Here is an 18,281-nt window from a genome sequence, read left to right on the forward strand (position 1 = left end):
CAACTCTTAATTTTATATCATTTCACAAATGGTCCTCAATATCTAGTGCTTTCGGACACTACCACCTTAAATTTAAGTCAGCATGTGTCAACAACAACCAAAACAAAATTCAGCACAAATTTTTTTTTTTTTTTTTTTTTTTCTTCGGTACGCGGGCCTCTCACTGTCGTGGCCTCTCCCGTTGTGGAGCACAGGCTCCAGACGCGCAGGCTCAGCAGCCATGGCTCACGGACCCAGCCGCTCCGCGGCATGTGGGATCTTCCCAGACCGGGGCACGAACCCGTGTCCCCTGCATCATCAGGCGGGACTCTCAACCACTGCGCCACCAGGGAAGCACCGGCACAAATATTTTTAAATGCAGACATATTCTTAGACTACCAGAAGAGTGTGGTGTTCTTATTTAGTAACTTCAACAACAATCTTTCTAGATCTCTAAGTGTTCCTGTTTAGAAAATGAGAATAAGGACATATAAGTTCTTCATGAGCCAGGTGGATTCACTGTTGTGGAATTTGGGGGTTTATTATCCAATGTCAGTTTAAATTTCTATATTCTAGTGCCATTGTAATCCAATGAGAATCTATTTTTAAAATAAAATCTAGAAGCAGGTAGTAAACTGCTTAATAATGAATGTGAAGTATTGAATTAGAGTATTATTTTATGCTTTTAAAAATATTATTGGTACTGCCAGGTGAATTTTTGCAGTAATATTATGATGTTCATAACCAACATTGATTTTAAGATTTGCACATTACATAAGCAGAAACCACAAGGCACAAAGATTTAAGGTGCAGGAATGCTGCTGAGGCAGCATTAACAGTGAATTAGATTCCCATTAGGTACTGTTTAGTGAAAGGGGATGTGCATATGCAGGGTTTAAAGAAATTTAGGAGAGAGACATTTTTAATTCAGAATGCCAACAGGCATCATTTGGTATTAGAATTGTGGCTTGCATTGTTTTCTGTGTGAGCTTTCATCACCATTCAGAACTCTCCCTTTTTTTAATGCAGTAATGTATTTTTGATAGACAATAAATTAATAGTAAATGATAAATTGCTCTTTTTTAGAGGGAGAAAAGACATTTGATGCAAAGAAAGAGTGAAGGCATAGCTATAAAATTCAAGGCCACTAGATACTGTATTGTAACTAATTTTTTTATTAAGCTTTCTTATATTGTGTCAAATCAGTTACTAGTGTTAGTAGTTGGAATGTTTATGATTCTTTTAATCTAGAACTATTATTTCTCAGTTTCTTTATTTTGCAGACCACTGATGAATTCTTCCGTTTCTTCAAGCCAAGTGGCTCTTTTTTTTAAGTTTTAGAACGATTTAATTTTATAGAAATAACATTCTATAGAAACAAGTTAAAATGTAATCATTTTTCAGCATAAAAGAAAGCAAAATGACATTGATAATCTTTGAAGAGAAAGATCTTTGTGGTCATTTAAAACACCAAGGAATTACAAGGCCATGGTGAAGAGCAGGGTAGTTAAATTGGAAAAGTCAAAGACATCTTTCTTTACTGATGTGCCATCTACTAAAAATTAGCAGAAGTTAGTCCTAAGTAGCTAACAGTGAACTCCTGGTACAACTCCCTGAAGCACTGAAATAGGACGTGGTGGAAGAAACTTATAAAAGAAGCCCTCAGGGATTCCTCTTTTTTTCCCCTGTGATGCCTTTAATCCTTGAATTGTCAAACCACGTGGAAAATAGTAGAACTGTGTAGTTCTAAGACTTAAGTGGTATTGTCTTTTGAAAAGAAAATATTAGGTCTTTTCACACCTCTGGACAAGAATAAGGCATGTGTTCAGTGTAGAAAAGAGTAAATTTGAACAAGAGATGCATATTGCTTTTTCATTTTTAATATAATATTACTGTTATCTATGACTAAGCAGATTGCACCCAGTAGGGAAAAAAAATTGTGGCCAATATTTTATTTTCCTTTTTAAAAACAGATGATTCAACGAGAAGCAGATGTGAAAAGTAAGGTGACTGCTGTGGCGTTGACAGACTCTGTTCACAATGTGTGGCATCAAGAAGCTGGCAAAACGATTCGAGAATGGATGAGAGAGGTGAGATGATTTTTTTCAGTGCTGAGATGAATGAGTGTGAGCCTTTATGTCTTGAGCAGCCCCACTAACTTATATCACCTGCCACCGCCAAACTCCCTTTCTGGAGGCAGAAAGAGGGAATAGAGAAAACTAGACATGGTTGAAATAATAATAGGAAACCCTTCTGAAGAAAGACTACTTTTTTGAAAGCCCTCCTCCCATTTTGCTTTTTTTGGCTTTCTATAGAATATCCCCTTTTTCTTTTTCTTTTTTTTTTTTTTTTTGGCTTTCTATAGATTATATATATGCATACAGTATATAGTAGGAGCTTTGGCTGAATAAGGTCATGATGTTAGGAGGTTATTTTTCCCTGATTTTTAATTTTGGTATTTAGCATTGGTACTGCTTAATTACAAGAAACAAGCCCAATATACACTGTCTCATTCTTTTCTTCAGAAGTGGTCAATATGTGCCCCCCTTAAATGGATGGTTCACTGCTGCCAGTAGGGGGAGAAGAAGTGAAAAGCTGAAATAGTGTCTTGCAGACCCTTGAGCTAGGAGAAACCTAGGGGCTGGTCATGGTCCAGCCTCAGGCTAAGAAAGCTTTTTCACGCTTCCTAAGGGCTTGTGAACCTGAGAATTTACAAGGACTCATTGAACATGCTCCCATTTTTCAAAAAACTTTCAGCTCATTATTTCCTTGATTACTATTACAGATATATAGCTGAAATTTCTTTTTTACTTATATTCACCTTCCTGATATTATAAGCAATTGACATTAGCCACGCCATGCTTTAGCAATTGTTTAATCAAATCAATACTTATATTTATATATATGAATGAGCTGGTTGACCTTCCTGATTTTCTTCCAGTTTTTTTTTTTTTAATAGAATACCCAGGTACTTATTCAGCTGACCTCTCACCATAGGTACAGTAACTTCTGCCAGTCCTCATGGTGCACCATAAGGACCAGAGAGTTAATGTTTGAAAAGAGTTTTGACTAAACAGAAGGACTAGGCTATATAATCCCACAGTGGTGTTATCATATCACCAATCTGTTTTCACTGTTGTTATTCTCCATTAGAAAAAGTATTTTCATCATGCAGAAGTCCAAAATATTTTTGCTCCACTCGTTATAATGAACATATAAAGGTGGGTTTTTTTAAATCTATTCTAACACCCAGGTGTTTTCTGACCACATTGCTTTTCTCCTTTCTCCTTTCACAATTTAGCTACATCCTTAATTTTCATTTCCAAGGACCTAAATTCTTCCAAGAGAAATTTTGTGTATTTTATGACTATAGTTTCTTATGCAGTTTATCGGTCCAAATGGATACATAAACAGCTCCCAGTATTATATAACTAGTAAGGTTTATAAATGATCTGTTGGTACCTTTTTCCCCCACACACAGCCAATATAGAATTTAGGGCTTATCCCAAACAAGAAGCATCCCTGTTTATCATGTTTTTTAATTGCGAGTTCTTCATGTCTCATTCCAGGTGACAAATATAACAGAATTGATTTAGATTTACTTTTTAAGTATTTCTAAGATTGGATTAGGCATCCCCTAAAAATCAGCATATATTAATCTGTGCATTTTTTCATCTAACTGAAATAGGCAGTAATTGAATTTATCTTAATTTAGTCAAAGCTGTCAATAATTTTTTTGCAGACATAGCTTTTATAAAATTTTTGAAAATTTTATAAAATTTGATAAATGACCTAGAGCTTTCAATTCCCTCAATTATGCCTTAGGCATAAAGAAGCATGAAGAGTTTTGTGTTACTACGTACCAAAATTCAAACCCCAGGTCAATCACTTACCTAGCTGTGTAGTCCTGGGCAAGTTTCTTAATATCTTTGAGATTCAGTTTTCTCATCTATAATATATAATACCTATCTGGTAAACATGGCTGGGAAAAAATACATGTAAGGAAACAGCACAGTTGTTGGCACCTTAAAGAAGTTCAGTAAATCACAGCTATTATTATTGTTACCTTTTCACCCCAAATAATATAAGATAGATGAACACTGTTCTCCTTTTGTTTCATGAATGATTTGAATATTCAAAATATCTGACAAAAGAGAAGTAATTCAGAACAAGGAGTTAGGAGAACTGAGTATTGATAATGATTCTGGCTTAGTCACTCACTAGGTAAAACAGTAATTAAGGAGCTAGCATGAACTACCTGGGTCTACCAGGTACTCTGCCAAGGCTTACTGTCTTGAGAAAGCCACTCTGCCTTTCTGGGCCTGTTTCATAATTGTGAACTAGACATAATAATTCCGATTTCATCTATTTCCTGAATTATTGTGAGAATCAAAGATGATAACCAGGAGGAAAACCCCTTGAAAACCAAATGGTACTACATAAAGAAATCAAGTGTATTATTGTAGAAAACACTATAAGATCCCAGAGATAAAAATGATTAGATCATTGTTGATGGGGCTTTGAAATCATCCCTGCTCAGAGCTCTCCACTGAAACAAGAGCAAAAAGAGGGACTATAGAAGTCTCTTTCAGATATCCTTGCAGGAACTCACCTAAATGTGTGATCCCCTAGTGGAGAATTCAGTGTGGTTTATTTAGCAAGGTTAGAGTCCAGGATTTCCCAACACTCAGGATGAAACAGCGTCCCCTCTTCTTTCTCCTTTTCAGTCCCTGTGCACTCTGCAAGACTCCATGAAATACTGAAGAGCAAGCAAGCCTGGATTCAGTGATTAGAAAGGGCAGTTGTCTTGAGCACAGGTGTTGGGAGAAGCCGTGGCAGGGCAGCCTTTGTGCCCTCCACTGCCCACTGCCCTACCACCTCTGACTCCAGCTCCATTTAAAGTCAGCTCAAAAACTGAGAGTTTGCAGATATCCCCGCCAAGAAAAACACCTCAGCTGAACCGGCACGTTATCCATAAAAACACCAGTCTGGTTGTAGATGAAGCCTCAGTGCTTTTGGCCTCTTGATGATTGGCTCCATTATTTCACCAAACACTGCTTTAAAATGTGGAAGTAAGATAATGGTACAAATTGCCTAGTCATTCTTGTTGTACTACAAATTAGTAAAGCTGTTTGTTGTTTTACAATCATTTTTAAATTAATATGGTAAAGTTGCTGATGTTAAGTATTCATTTACTATAGAAAGCTGATTTTTAAAAATTCTTCTAATTAGCACAGTGAAAGAAGGTTAAGTACTGTATTCTTGTATTAATTGTATAACTTTAAAGTAACAATTTCTTTTAAAGAAAGAAGGTCAAAGAGGGCTACTTGTGGCAATGATTCCAAACGAAATCTACTCCCAACCAAAAGACCAAGCATACATACTAAGCCAGCCTCATGAGAAGAGGTAGACAGTAACCAAAGGCAGCTCCTGAAAGGAACTTCTTACCTCAGGCTCCAGGCCTGTAAAGTCTGAGTGCACAAGGATGAACCCACTTAGCATAAGAAGGACATTATGCTAAGTGAAATATGCTAGACACAGAAGGAAAAGTACTACACGATATCACTTATATGTGGAATCTTAGAAAGTCGAGTACACAGAAGCAGAGAGTAGGATCGTGGTTACCAGTGTCAGGAAGGTGGGGAAACAGGGAGATGTTGGTCAAAGATTGCAGTGGTATAGAATGCACAAGTCTAGAGACCTAATGTACAGCATGATGACTATATTTAATAATACTGTTTTGAATACTGGAAATTTGCTAAGAGAATGGATTTCAGGCTCTTTTACCACACCCACTGAAAAATGCTAGCTATGTAAAGGAGAACATGTTAATTGGCTTGACTGTAGTTATTTCACTATGTATATGTATATTAAATCATCATGTTGTACAACTTAAATATATAGTTTTTATTAAAAAAAAGACTGAGTGGGTGAATGTCATTTCCTGACATACCCCTGGCCTCTGAAAGTCTCCAGCCAAGCCAGATATATGGTTCTACATAATAGTCATGAACCCTTAACCATCACCATTCAGTTCTGAGTGTCAGTCCTGGAAACACAACCTGATAAGTAGTAGTTCTTGTCTGAGGAGGACACAATGCCTTCCATATTAAGCATCAACCTCTAGACACTGATGATTTATATAACTCATAAAAATGAATAAAAATCTATGCTCAACCAGGGCAACATGCATCTCCAAATACTTCCAAATATCTTGCACAGGAATACCTAGTACCTACTTTTCTCTTTAAACATAATATATTAAGTTGTAAACTTTTTATAAAAATTTTTAATTCATTTCATATCTACACTGAAATATTGTCAACCTTGGTTTAAATAGTCACTCAGCACTGTTTTGGCCTATAGGCACTTCTAGTTTATACTAATAGCTCCCAAACTTTTGGATTTCATGAAGAAGGCAATTTACAACCACAAAAACCTAAAGTTTTAAAGTCATAATTTCAGAGTAAAAGACCTTTAAAGTTGAAAACACTTAACTTTAAGACACTCACTGTATTGCCTTTTTTTCTCTTATTCCCTCAGACCCAGAGAAATTGTAGTTACAGGATCCATCCCAATCTGCTGTCTCTGGCCAAGGGCTTCTTTCTCTCTGCTTGTTGGTCGGGATGAGGCGGGGCTGCATCTGAGGCTCAAGCATGTCTCTGTTGGTACCTCTAGTCCAGCATGCCTTGTTGTCTGCTCAGGGCAACTGAGAATAAGATCTCTGAGGTCTGGGGACACACTCCAGCATGATCTGGGTTTAGATAGGGCCTTCCTAGTGGGCTGCTTCTGTCGTCATCCAAGACACTTAGCTAGTGTTCATCTCAACTGAAGAACTGGGATAGGGTGCAAATTGGGGCATTGAGAAGAGGGATAAAATAAGCATTAGAAAAACAGTGAAAAGAGATTTGGTTTCTAAACTATAAAAACACATCTCAGAATAGGGAGTTCCATTTGATGGAATTTCAGATAGATTGAATTCATATGTAATGGCTGTATGTCTTTCTCATATTTCCTTCTTTACATATATTTCCCAGTTTGTTTACATTATTTTGTTTCATTATACTCTGTCATATGGCAAACATATTTTTAGCTTGTTTTGTCCTTTTCTCTCTATATTTTTCCCAGTGGGATAGAAATGTCACACAAACATGCACACACCATACGTATACGTCAACTTATGGTATCAAACCTTTACAATTCTATACCAGTACTTTGTCATTGCAGAGAACTTTTGAACATATTTACTTTAATTATACGATGTTTGTTTTCTATCCTATTTTTATGAGAGATCAAAGCCTAAACATGTGCCTAGATAAAAACTGAAATTTCAGGATCATAAAATGTAAACGTGTATTTTGTTTTAAATGTTTGAGTTAAAGGTGACCTGGATAAAATCCGTTTTGTTCAGCTTTTAAAGTCAATGACGAGTTAGAAAATGACTAATCGCCTTAATACTATAATGTACCATCACTGTTACTAATACTGGAAATATCCTATAAGACATAGTTTTACATATGTGAAGTATAAGTGAACAGTATTAAGACTGACATATCACCTGGGTAATAGCCGACTTTCATCAGATTTGGAGGTACTACTAGGATGAATAATAATAAAATATATACCTAATCGCTGCCTGTCTGTCGATAGAGCTAATTGCTGTCATTGAAAAGACTAAATTGTTTAAGAAAAAGAGAGAGAAAGAGAAAGTCATTCTTCATTGAAGCTATCTCCCTGTATCATTGGAAATCTATTTTTAGTACCTATAGAAGTCATGATTTTTGAATTTATTAGGGGTTGTGATGAATGATAAAACAAATCATCCATTTACATATCTTGACACTGCTTTGGAGAATACTCATTTCTTACAAGCAAGTGTCACACTGTATATAAAAGCTGGCTAATTGTGTGCTAATCTTCTGCATTATCTAGAACTCTCTGAGGTGGTATTCTATCAATAGTAATATTAATTTTATTTATTTCAAATGTACGAAATGTCTTCTAAAACCCTATTTCTTTTATAATTTCTTCTCCCTTACATTGTATAATTTTGCATTCAGCTGCTAATTAAGATTAGGAGTGAAAATTATAGAATACATATCCACTTTAAACCATCAAGCTTTTATAATACATGAAGATAGTAATATTTTATCCATTTTAAATGTAAAATGAGAGAAAGCAGTTAAGAACATTACTAGATGTTGTGTTTGTTTTCATGTTTTTTTTTTCCACACAGTTCAATAGTTTCATTGATCTACTGTTTCTTACAAAAATCTGCCATGCTTTGTGAACTTCACTTTCTAATCTCATACAGCAACCCTTCCTTTATGTTATTCCTGCTCTCCCTGGTCCCAGAACAGTAGGGTTGCCTTGACAAATCTATTCAAAAGCCATTCCTCGGCCTTTATTGGTGGGGACTGGGGCCTTTGAAATTCTCTCCTCACTGCAACACAGCTGACATCTTCTTCCAGACAGAATGAATTAAGGAAATACAATAAGACACTTGATCTACCAGTCAAGGATCTTTCCACAGTGAGGACGGATTCCATGGTGCACAACCAGGACAGCAAGCATCTAAAAATACACAATACATGCTTGTTTACCAGAATAGCAATCAGTGATTTTTCCAACATGATTGATAGGATGATTTCTTTTAAAATAAAATCTGTCTGGAAATTCATTGTGTTTGTGTGTGTGTGTGTCTGCATGTGTGTGTGTGTGTGTGTGTGTGTGTGTGTGCATATGTTGGAAGTTTTTTTAAAGCCATATGAGGTTAATCACATTTTTAAAGCCAGACTTCAAATACACACTTAAAATGTATGGAAGGAATATAGATTATTTTTATTTCATCTGTCTGAGTTGTAAATCATCATTATCTTAGAGGTTTATCCTTAATATTGAAACCTTTGTGTCCTCAGACACACAGCTACAATTCACCAGGTTGTGTTTCTTTTGAACTGTTTGATACAGCCTTCATTGAACCAAGTTGAAGTAAAAATTAAAAGATAGTATATTTACATGGGCCAGATTTTGAGGAGTAATTGCAAAATTTATTTCCTCTAGTATTACAAAGACAAAGAATATAGTTTTAAAATATCACTATTCTTTCACATGTTCAAATTAATATTTATTTCCATCTAAAAGTTAAAAATAGATACCCTTTTCAATTTCCTCTAATTAAAATCCTAGCCTTCTCTTATGAGTATATTGCATCATAGTTCACAGAAGGTTACATGTCTTCTTTTTTTTTTTTTTTTTTTTTTTTTTTTTATTTTTTTGCGGTATGCGGGCCTCTCACTGTTGTGGCCTCTCCCGTTGCGGAGCACAGGCTCCGGATGCGCAGGCTCAGCGGCCATGGCTCACGGGCCCAGCCGCTCCGCGGCATGTGGGATCTTCCCAGACCGGGGCACGAACCCGTGTCCCCCGCATCGGCAGGCGGACTCGCAACCACTGCGCCACCAGGGAAGCCCTACATGTCTTCTTAATATCAGGACAGATAACTTGCTGAATTGTAGAAGATGAACTCTTTTCCACAGTCATATTGGTCATGAATAATTACTGACTGTTTACATAAGAGAATTTTTTACAGAGTATGGAAAATAGAGTATACTTATAGTGGTTGATTGTATAGGATAAATTAATCTCTACAGCCTAACAAGTTGGTCTTGCCTTAAATTATGTTTTAACAGAACATTGTCTCTATTACATTGCAGAACTGTTGTAATTGGGTCTCTAGCTCAGAACCGTTAGACACATCAGTGGAGTCCATGCTGCCTGACTGTCCCCGAGTCTCAGCAGGTATGTGTTTGATGAGAGATGTATAGAGTGCTTTTTATTAAGGTGAAAAAATATGCTAATGAAATGTGGAATTCTATTTTGTGAATTAAGCATGTTGTTCTGCCTTGAATCTTTGAATGAATTATTGGTAACATACAGCATGGGTCTCACCCACTACCAGAAGTGCATTAAGTAGCTGAAGACGCTTACCATGAAACTCCATAAAGATGAATAGGTGAAACAATGTGAGAGTAATATAGACAGTTGCTGTTGAAGTTTAGGGAGATTAGACGTACATAAATTGAAAATTAGCACAAGGACTGGATCGCTGTACAGGATCTCAGAGTATTTGTCTCTGATTGATTACCAATTCAGTGATCCAATAGGCATTCAAGACTGTGAGTTCAGAGAAGAGACATTGCTGTGGCCTAGAGTCTAGAGAAGTTTTTCATGTGAAAGATTTTGGCTGGGCCTTGTGTGTTAGATAGGACTTGGCTTATAGGAAGACATGCAGGGTGGTATTCTAGGCAAAAGAAACAGCAGTATAAGGAATAAGGGCTGGAATGGATCAGAAGATATTCACAGGGGGCAAAGACAAGACTGGCCTGTCCACTGAAAGAAAAGAGGTAGTGGGGTGAGCACCTGAGGAAGCAGGTGAGCTCCAGACAGTTGAAGAGTGGCATTGATTTCCATCCTAAAAGGTGGGTTACTTTAGTCTCTAATCTCTAGGTAAGAGGAAAGAGTGACATTTTTCATTACTTTCTGATTTTGGCTTTCACAATTTTGATGGTAAACACAAACTGATCAGTGGTGTCTGGTTATGTTACAGAACAGAAATGGGTTTGCTTTGGTCATAGATGCCAGAGAATGAGTAGAAGTTTTAAACATGAACTACCTCATATAACAACCATAAGAGATAGCTAATCGCTAAGCAAAGTTGCATACATGTTTACATATTTGAAGGAAATAATTTGGAGAACAGTTCAACTACTAGGTAAAGAACTATTATTATAATTAAATTTCACCATCATTAATACCTAACTTGAACTGAGCTTCACTATCTTTATAACTAAACTTTTCAGGTCTGTCAATCAGAGTTCAGTCAGAGCAACAGACTACTAGGTGATATATATGCTACAGTGTGTGTGTGGGGGGTGTACATTAATTACAATATATTGTCTTTATTATCAGTGATTATGTTCTATAAAGTCTCTGAGAACACTGAATTAGTGAATACTGAATCATTACTCCTAGGGAAAATACAGGGTTAGGTTCCTGCAAGCTTCTGGTCACATTTTCATCGACCAATCAATATATAACTTTATTTTATGAGTGTTTCAGTTTAAAGATGCCTTATTTAACATATATTGTTGATTCGCTAACATTAAATTCACAGTCAACAGCACTGTAACTCATGCCCTAATGGGACTTATTTTCTCCATAAGACACATCACTGTCTTAACACTTCAGCACTATACATGGACGCCATTTCAGAGAACAAAATCACCAACAAAAGCACAAAAATGTGAAAAACATGGCACTAAATAGTCTTCAAAAAGGACACTTGTTTACAGTACAAGAACTGGAACAAGAAGGCAAAGCATGGCCTTATTTCACCTTAGTTAGGAATGTGTGTGTTGAGCAACTCAAATTTTTCACCACGTTGCACATGTGCATATCCACAAATGACCACAAAAGCACCATGAGTATTGATTTGGGGATTTACAAATAAATTTTAATAAGTAGGTGAATTCAGAAATATGGAATTCACAAATAATGAGGATTGACTATATATAGTAAAGGATATATTACAGAGATTTGACCTGGTATTTGATCAGAGCTGGTTAAGCAGTCTCTATAAGAATGTCGACTTGGCAAGCAATGCTGGAGCTGAGTCTACAGAGCAGACAGTTGTTAAGGGAAGATGTTCTGTAAAGGGGTGGAGAGCAAGAATGAGCTGGAACGCATAAGCATGAGCTGGAGCCCATGAAGATGGACTTAAACCCATGTCAGTTCTTGTGGCTTCTGTCCTTGGTGGTGTGGGTGTCCTGTAGAAGCCAGTGCCCTTTGTCCTGGTAACCACTGCCTTGTGCCACCAAGTGAACCAGCAGATAAACAACGTGTGTGAGCTTGAAATTGTTGCTGCTTCACTTTAACTCTCCAAATTTCCCACAGAAGTCTCCCTTTTGTACCATTCGAACTAGAGACACACAGATTGAAAAGGAATTCTGGGAAATGTAGTTCAACCTAGCCAAATTGCCACATTGCGGAGCCTCCACAGTTCACCGCTTTTCAACTTGGCACTCATATACATCTCCTTAAACCAGACAGTCTCCAAATGAAGACATTAATGAAGTCTTGCTTCCACCTAACATGATACAACTATCCCGTGTACAATCGAAAATACACTAAAAAGGAGGATACAAAGCCCATTTTTTGTCCTTGGCTGATAGTTCATTCTTCTCATCTTTGGTATCCTATAGTTTAAATACTGAGAGATAAAGCTAATTACTATTGACACATCTTACATGAGATGTTAAGGGAGTAAGAGAGAAGAAAACAAAAATATTTAGTATATATATTCATATCAAAATGAGGAAATACTCATAACTATTACATTCCTCATTTTTGCAACTGGTCAGGTAGTTGTAGCTGGTATGTATAACTACCTTCATTCCATATTCTCTTTGCTTTCAGCAAGCACCTCAACTGGTCATGGTCTCTTGCCTGGTGGGATGACCTGTATCTTCATTCCTGAAGGGTCTGGGCTATTAGCAATCCTGCCTGACTTACATTATTGTAGTTTTCTATTGACACGAATCACAGAAAACATTAACAGATGACCTAGAGAATTTCCTGCACTACAGACACTCCTATTTACCCCCATTGTGTAGTAGCAACTCAATTTTTCCTTAGTAATCAGGATCAATCACCCTAGCCAATATAGTAACACTCTCTGTTGCTTGTTAATCCAGTGGTATAAGGATTCCAAAGTGGCAAGATGGCAGTTTCAGCTTTCAGTTCAGTGGAATCGTTGTGACACCTCATGGAAGCATTCCTCCATATGGAACCTTTAGACCAACAGAGCCTAAAGTCATGGGAATGGGAAGCAGTTCTTTTGCTAGTAGATCACTAAGGGTAATGAGAAGAGAATCTAGCCCCATTTCTACTCCTCATTCCTAGATCTGGGAGAAACATCACAGTGTATTAAAGGCTGATTTAGAGCACATAACGCATCTGGGAGGACATTGTCTCAGCTCTACAAGGTGTTGTCACCTAACCAGGCACCGTAACTGACTGTTCAAAAAGTCATTCCAGGGCTTCCCTGGTGGCGCAGTGGTTGGGAGTCCACCTGCTGATGCGGGGGACGCGGGTTCGTGCCCTGGTCCAGGAGGATCCCGCGTGCCGCAGAGCGGCTGGGCCCGTGGGCCATGGCCGCTGAGCCTGCGCGTCCGGAGCCTGTGCTCCACAACAGGAGAGGCCACAACAGTGAGAGGCCCACGTACAGCAAAAAAAAAAAAAAAATTAGAAAGAGTCATTCCACCATTCTATCAAGCCTACTGCTTAAGAATAATGGGGAGCATGGTAATACAAGTGAATGCTGGCAGATCTCAGGCTCTTTCTTGTCCCCTCGCTTGCTCCCTCTGATGGAAGCCAGCTGCCATGTGTGAGCTGCTCATGCAGAGGCCTATGTGGCAAGGAATCGGTGTCTCTGGCTGAGAGCCAGTGAGGATCTGAAGCCTGCCAACAGCCACGAGAGTGACCTTGGAAAAGGATCCCCTCCCAGTTGAGCCTTGAGATGACTGCAACCTCAGCCAACACCTTGACTGTGACCTTGTGAGAGGCCCTGAGCCAGTCATCCAGCTAAGTCACACTCAGATCCAGGACCCTCAGATGCTGGGACTGATAAATGTGTTTTGTTTTAAGCTGTGAATTTTGGAGACGACTTGTTCCACAGCAGTAGATAATTAATACAACAGACTTACTTCAACTCTGGTGGTCGCCCAAGCCTAAGCAGAAAGAAACCTTAACTTTTTTTTTTTTTTTTTTTTTGCGGTACACAGGCCTCTCACTGTTGTGGCCTCTCCTGCTGCGGGGCACAGGCTCCGGACGCGCAGGCTCAGCGGCCATGGCTCATGGGCCCAGCCGCTCCGCGGCATGTGGGATCTTCCCGGACCAGGGCACGAACCCGTGTCCCCTGCATCGGCAGGCGGACTCCCAACCACTGCACCACCAGGGAAGCCCCCTTAACTTTTTTTGAGACTAAAGCTTTGTAAGGTTCTTCTTATCTCTGATACCTTAGGGTTTAAGAGCAACTCTTTCAAAAAAAGGCACTAAAAAGTTCTTTGAAGACAATTTATTTCTACCCTTTCTCTTCTACTACCTCATTAGACTTTGTGGTACAGTTTACCAAAGATAAGATATTTTCTTCTTTATCACACTCATTTGATCTTATACTAAGTCGTCAGCTCTTCTCTGAGCTTATACTTAAGCTTATACTATTCAGCTCTTCTCTTACCAAATTTTTCTTAGAACAGAACTTGCTACTTTCTGTAACCTTCTATTTCCTGTGGGTGTTTATTCCAACAAATTTAGCTTAAATCAGAAGGAGATTTCATGTACACTCCGCAGCATACACAGTTGTCCCCCACTTTATGAAAGCTTACTTTATGCCACTTCACTTTTATGAAAGACCTGCATTAGTACCTGTTTCCATTAACAGAAGGAAATCCAAAGAGGATTTTTGCTTTTAGGAAGAAAGGCGAAAGCAAAAATAGCATTCAGCATTTGTTTTCAGGGAGCCGTTATAGAGGCAGCAAGTACCCTGAGCTGCAAGAGTGACATCACTAAGCTCCTTCTCTGGGAACTACACTCTGCATCTCAACATCAAGTTGCCATAGCTTAACTGTGCATGTAAACATCTGTGCCTTATCTCGATTTATTTTGGGCATCCACTAGCAAGAGTGCCCTAAGGTAGTTGCTTCTTCACTTTACATCATTTTGGCTTACGAAAGGTTTCACAGGAGTTACTCTACTTTCAGATAGTAGGGGAAACCTGCATCCATTTATTCCTCAAATATTTATTGAGCAATTATTATGTTCCAGGTACTGTTCTGGAAGCTGGGGACATAGCAGTGAACAATAGCTTATAATGACTTTTTTTTCCCCCAAAAAACTGTTTCCTGGCCCTCTGCCAGTGGGTAGTTTGCTCCTTTTGAATTTGGCATCAACACTAGGTTGCATCAATTGAGAGAACAGTTAGGGCCAGTACCCCCAGCATTTTCCATACCTACTTATAAAAATTGAACAGGTTTTCAATCAAAATCAGCAATTTCCCTCAGAGTCCTAAAAAAATGTTGAACATTTTTTATGACATGATCAACATTATTATGACATGATAAAAATGGAATTTTAAAGAAGATTAACTTAGTAAATGAATAAAAAACAGGAGCAAGAAGCCGGAGGCAGTAGACTCAGCAGGATGTGACAATAAAGCCAGTATATGTGGTTGATGGTGTGAACTGGAGTGGTGGTGGTGGGAACAGAGAGGATAGGAGAGCTGTAACAAATATGACTTGGGAAGAATGTATACTCCTTGATGATAAACAGATTGAATGTGGAAGCTAAGGGGAGGGAGAAGACAATGATAAGCTCCAATGAAAAGTAACTGGGATAATGAAAATGTCATTACCAGAAGTACAGGGGAGCTGGAGGGGGAAATCAATTACGGGCAAGAAATGATGAAATTGTTTTATGACCTACTTAATTGAGATAATGATAGTTGAGGTGATGGCAGGAAATTCAAGTAGAAGTGGCAAATGTTGTTTAAGTACCTTTGAAAGACTTGAAATTCTCTGATTAATAATCCTGTTACTATAATTTAAACTGGTAAGATTATTTGAAATTTTCAATGTGTACTGACCACAGGTTAGTAATGGATGTCCAGACTATCCGTTCAATTTAGTGAAGGCTTTTTTTTTCCAGATTTCTAAATTATGAAGTTTTTTTTCTTGTTATAATTTGCTTTTTATCTTTTGACTAGACATTTCATGGTCAAAGCAATGAAATTACCTGTAAAAATACATACTCATTTAATATTGTATTTTTTCCTTTATTACTAAATATGTTTCCCTTTACCCCAAAAATAGATCTAAGGCTCATAAAAGCTCTATTTTATGAATGTTGTTTACCTATGCATATATATTTTAAAAGCAGGTATAATAAAATTTTTAAATTGTACTTAAAATACACTGATAATTATTTTCAGTACAGTCACATTGTTTTTATTTTTCTTTTGAAAGCAAATGTAATACTTGACAACTCCACACTTAAGAATTGTCAGCATTGTATCTTATATTGTATTTAAAATGAAGTCTGACTTTTCAGTTATTATAACATATAGTGAACGGTGGATATTTGAGGGATCTTGAATACGTGCCAAGTGACTGGTTCCCCCACTTTATTTATTTTTTTTTTATTTTTATTTTTTTAGCGGTACGCGGGCCTCTCACTGTTGTGGCCTCTCCCGTTGTGGAGCACAGGCTCCGGGCGCGCAGGCTCAGCGGCCATGGCTCACAGGCCTAGCCGCTCCGCGGCATGTGGGATCTTCCCGCACCAGGGCACGAACCCGTGTCCCCTGCATCGGCAGGCGGACTCTCAACCACTGCGCCACCAGGGAAGCCCACCCCACTTTATTTTAATAGTATTTCGTACTAGTGAAAATCAACGCATTGAAAACATGTTATTCAGAGAAACATATAATAGGTTAATAGGATATATGTTTATTGTATAGCCCACATTTTGGTTGTTTATGTTTATTATAAAATGGCAACAGCAAATATCTGCCTCACTTATAGAAATGTTATGAAATGTTACAAGGACAATTTTTTAGTATCTGGAGGGATATTTTAGGTTCATCAGGAGGAAGGCACTGTGAAAATGTAATGTGGCACTATATATTCTCATTAGTCATTTTAGAATTTAAAACTGTCATTTGTTTAAAAACAATTATTGATTATTTTAATCCTGTAGAAATGGAAAAAGCATTTACAGAAATATTTTCCCTTCCATTTTCTTGTCTCCAATTCTATTTTTAAATAACAAATAACTTAGTTATTCATGTTTTCCTATGTTCTCTGTGACACTGGTAAGAGTCACAAAACCATAGTCACAGAAAGACAGAAAATATAATGGAGAAATCAAAAGGAAGACTAATAGTCAAAAGAAAAATGTTCAGTAGGACATAGAAATCAGGAGACAAAGCTGAAAGAAACTAGGGTAGCAGTAAAGATGAAATTAGAAATGATCTTATATGGTGTGTTGCTTCCCCAAAATAGCAAATATAATTTTTAACTGTGTATGAGCAGACATTCTTCTGGGTGAAAGGAAAGCAAAATATAAATGTCTGAAAGCAGACAAGGTTATAGAGCACTGATATCTTCTGACTTCTTACAAGTCTGGACACAGCTTGCTTCGGCTGGCCTATGACTGACAGTCCACTCTTTGCCAGGTGGGTTCTAACTGGGCCTAGGTGTGGGTAAGTACTGCTACTCAGGCCCACATACTTTCAGCCCCCTCCGAATGTGCTCCCTCCCTGCCTGTCTGGGTATATGCTTTCAGTCTGCATGCATTCATTCAACAAGAATTCAGTGTGGACCAGACATTGCTGCAGGTGCCAGGGACATAGCAGTGAATTACAGCAGATAATGGTCCCACCATGGAGCTTACATTCTAGTAGGTGATACAGACAGTAATAAACAAGATAAGTAAGGAGAGTATATATGTAGTATGTTAGATAGTGGTCATCGGTAGGAGAAATAGAAAACAAGAAGAAAGGACCTGAAGTGAGTGTATGTGGAGGGGAGAATTCGAATTTTTAGGAAGGTGGCCAGGGAAGGCCTCTCTGAGAAGATGACACTTCTAGGACATTCCTTCTAGTCCTGATCTTCTACCGTTTCCCACTGGTAAAGACAGTACATATTTGCCTATCTGACTTTAGAGATCCTTTTCCTAGACTTCAGGGTATCTACTTAGGTCTGAAATCTTCGCCCTTACGTGCTCCCTGCAGTCTCTTGTTCTGGGTTCTTGAAAACCTGACCTTCTCATCGGATCCACTTTACCAGTCCTCTAAGGTTTATGGTAACCGTAAAGCATAGTTAGCAGAAAGCTATTAAAGTTATTCCACTCGTCCTTAAGCAACATGTACAGAAAAGTATAACATTTGTATGGCACTCTGGACATAAACAACCTTGACATAAGAGAAGGTTGCTTATGTCCAGAGTTGAATGGACAGAGCCCCTCCTGGCTGACCTGAAGGGTGAGAGGATCAGTATTTTCACATACCTGTGACCCTTTTGTACCAGGCACACAGGATGGAAAGCTCTTTCCACCTACCATTAAGGAAATACCTGAACCTAGATTCATTAAAACTATGCGGACTAGGTGTCTGATTCCTGTCAATATATTCCTTCCCCAAACTTGTATCCATCTCAGTTTTTCTTGCCTTTGTCATGGCTTGAGATAGC

General features: G+C 38.1%; 1 protein-coding gene across 2 annotated transcripts in view; it reads left to right on the plus strand.

The window, feature by feature from the left end:
• The window catches only part of ARB2A (ARB2 cotranscriptional regulator A), a gene marked incomplete at both ends in the record, with an annotated part of 387,052 nt that overhangs the window by 254,520 nt on the left and 114,251 nt on the right, over positions 1–18,281 (plus strand). For both annotated transcript variants that reach the window (XM_079701776.1, XM_079701777.1), the window contains 2 exons: positions 1,953–2,069; positions 9,693–9,777. In XM_079701776.1, the coding sequence (XP_079557902.1) occupies positions 1,953–2,069; positions 9,693–9,777 (202 nt within the window). The remainder of the gene's footprint in view (positions 1–1,952; positions 2,070–9,692; positions 9,778–18,281) is intronic.

The sequence above is a fragment of the Hyperoodon ampullatus genome (assembly GCF_949752795.1).
Source record: "Hyperoodon ampullatus genome assembly, chromosome: 4".
Taxonomy (NCBI): domain Eukaryota; kingdom Metazoa; phylum Chordata; class Mammalia; order Artiodactyla; family Ziphiidae; genus Hyperoodon; species Hyperoodon ampullatus.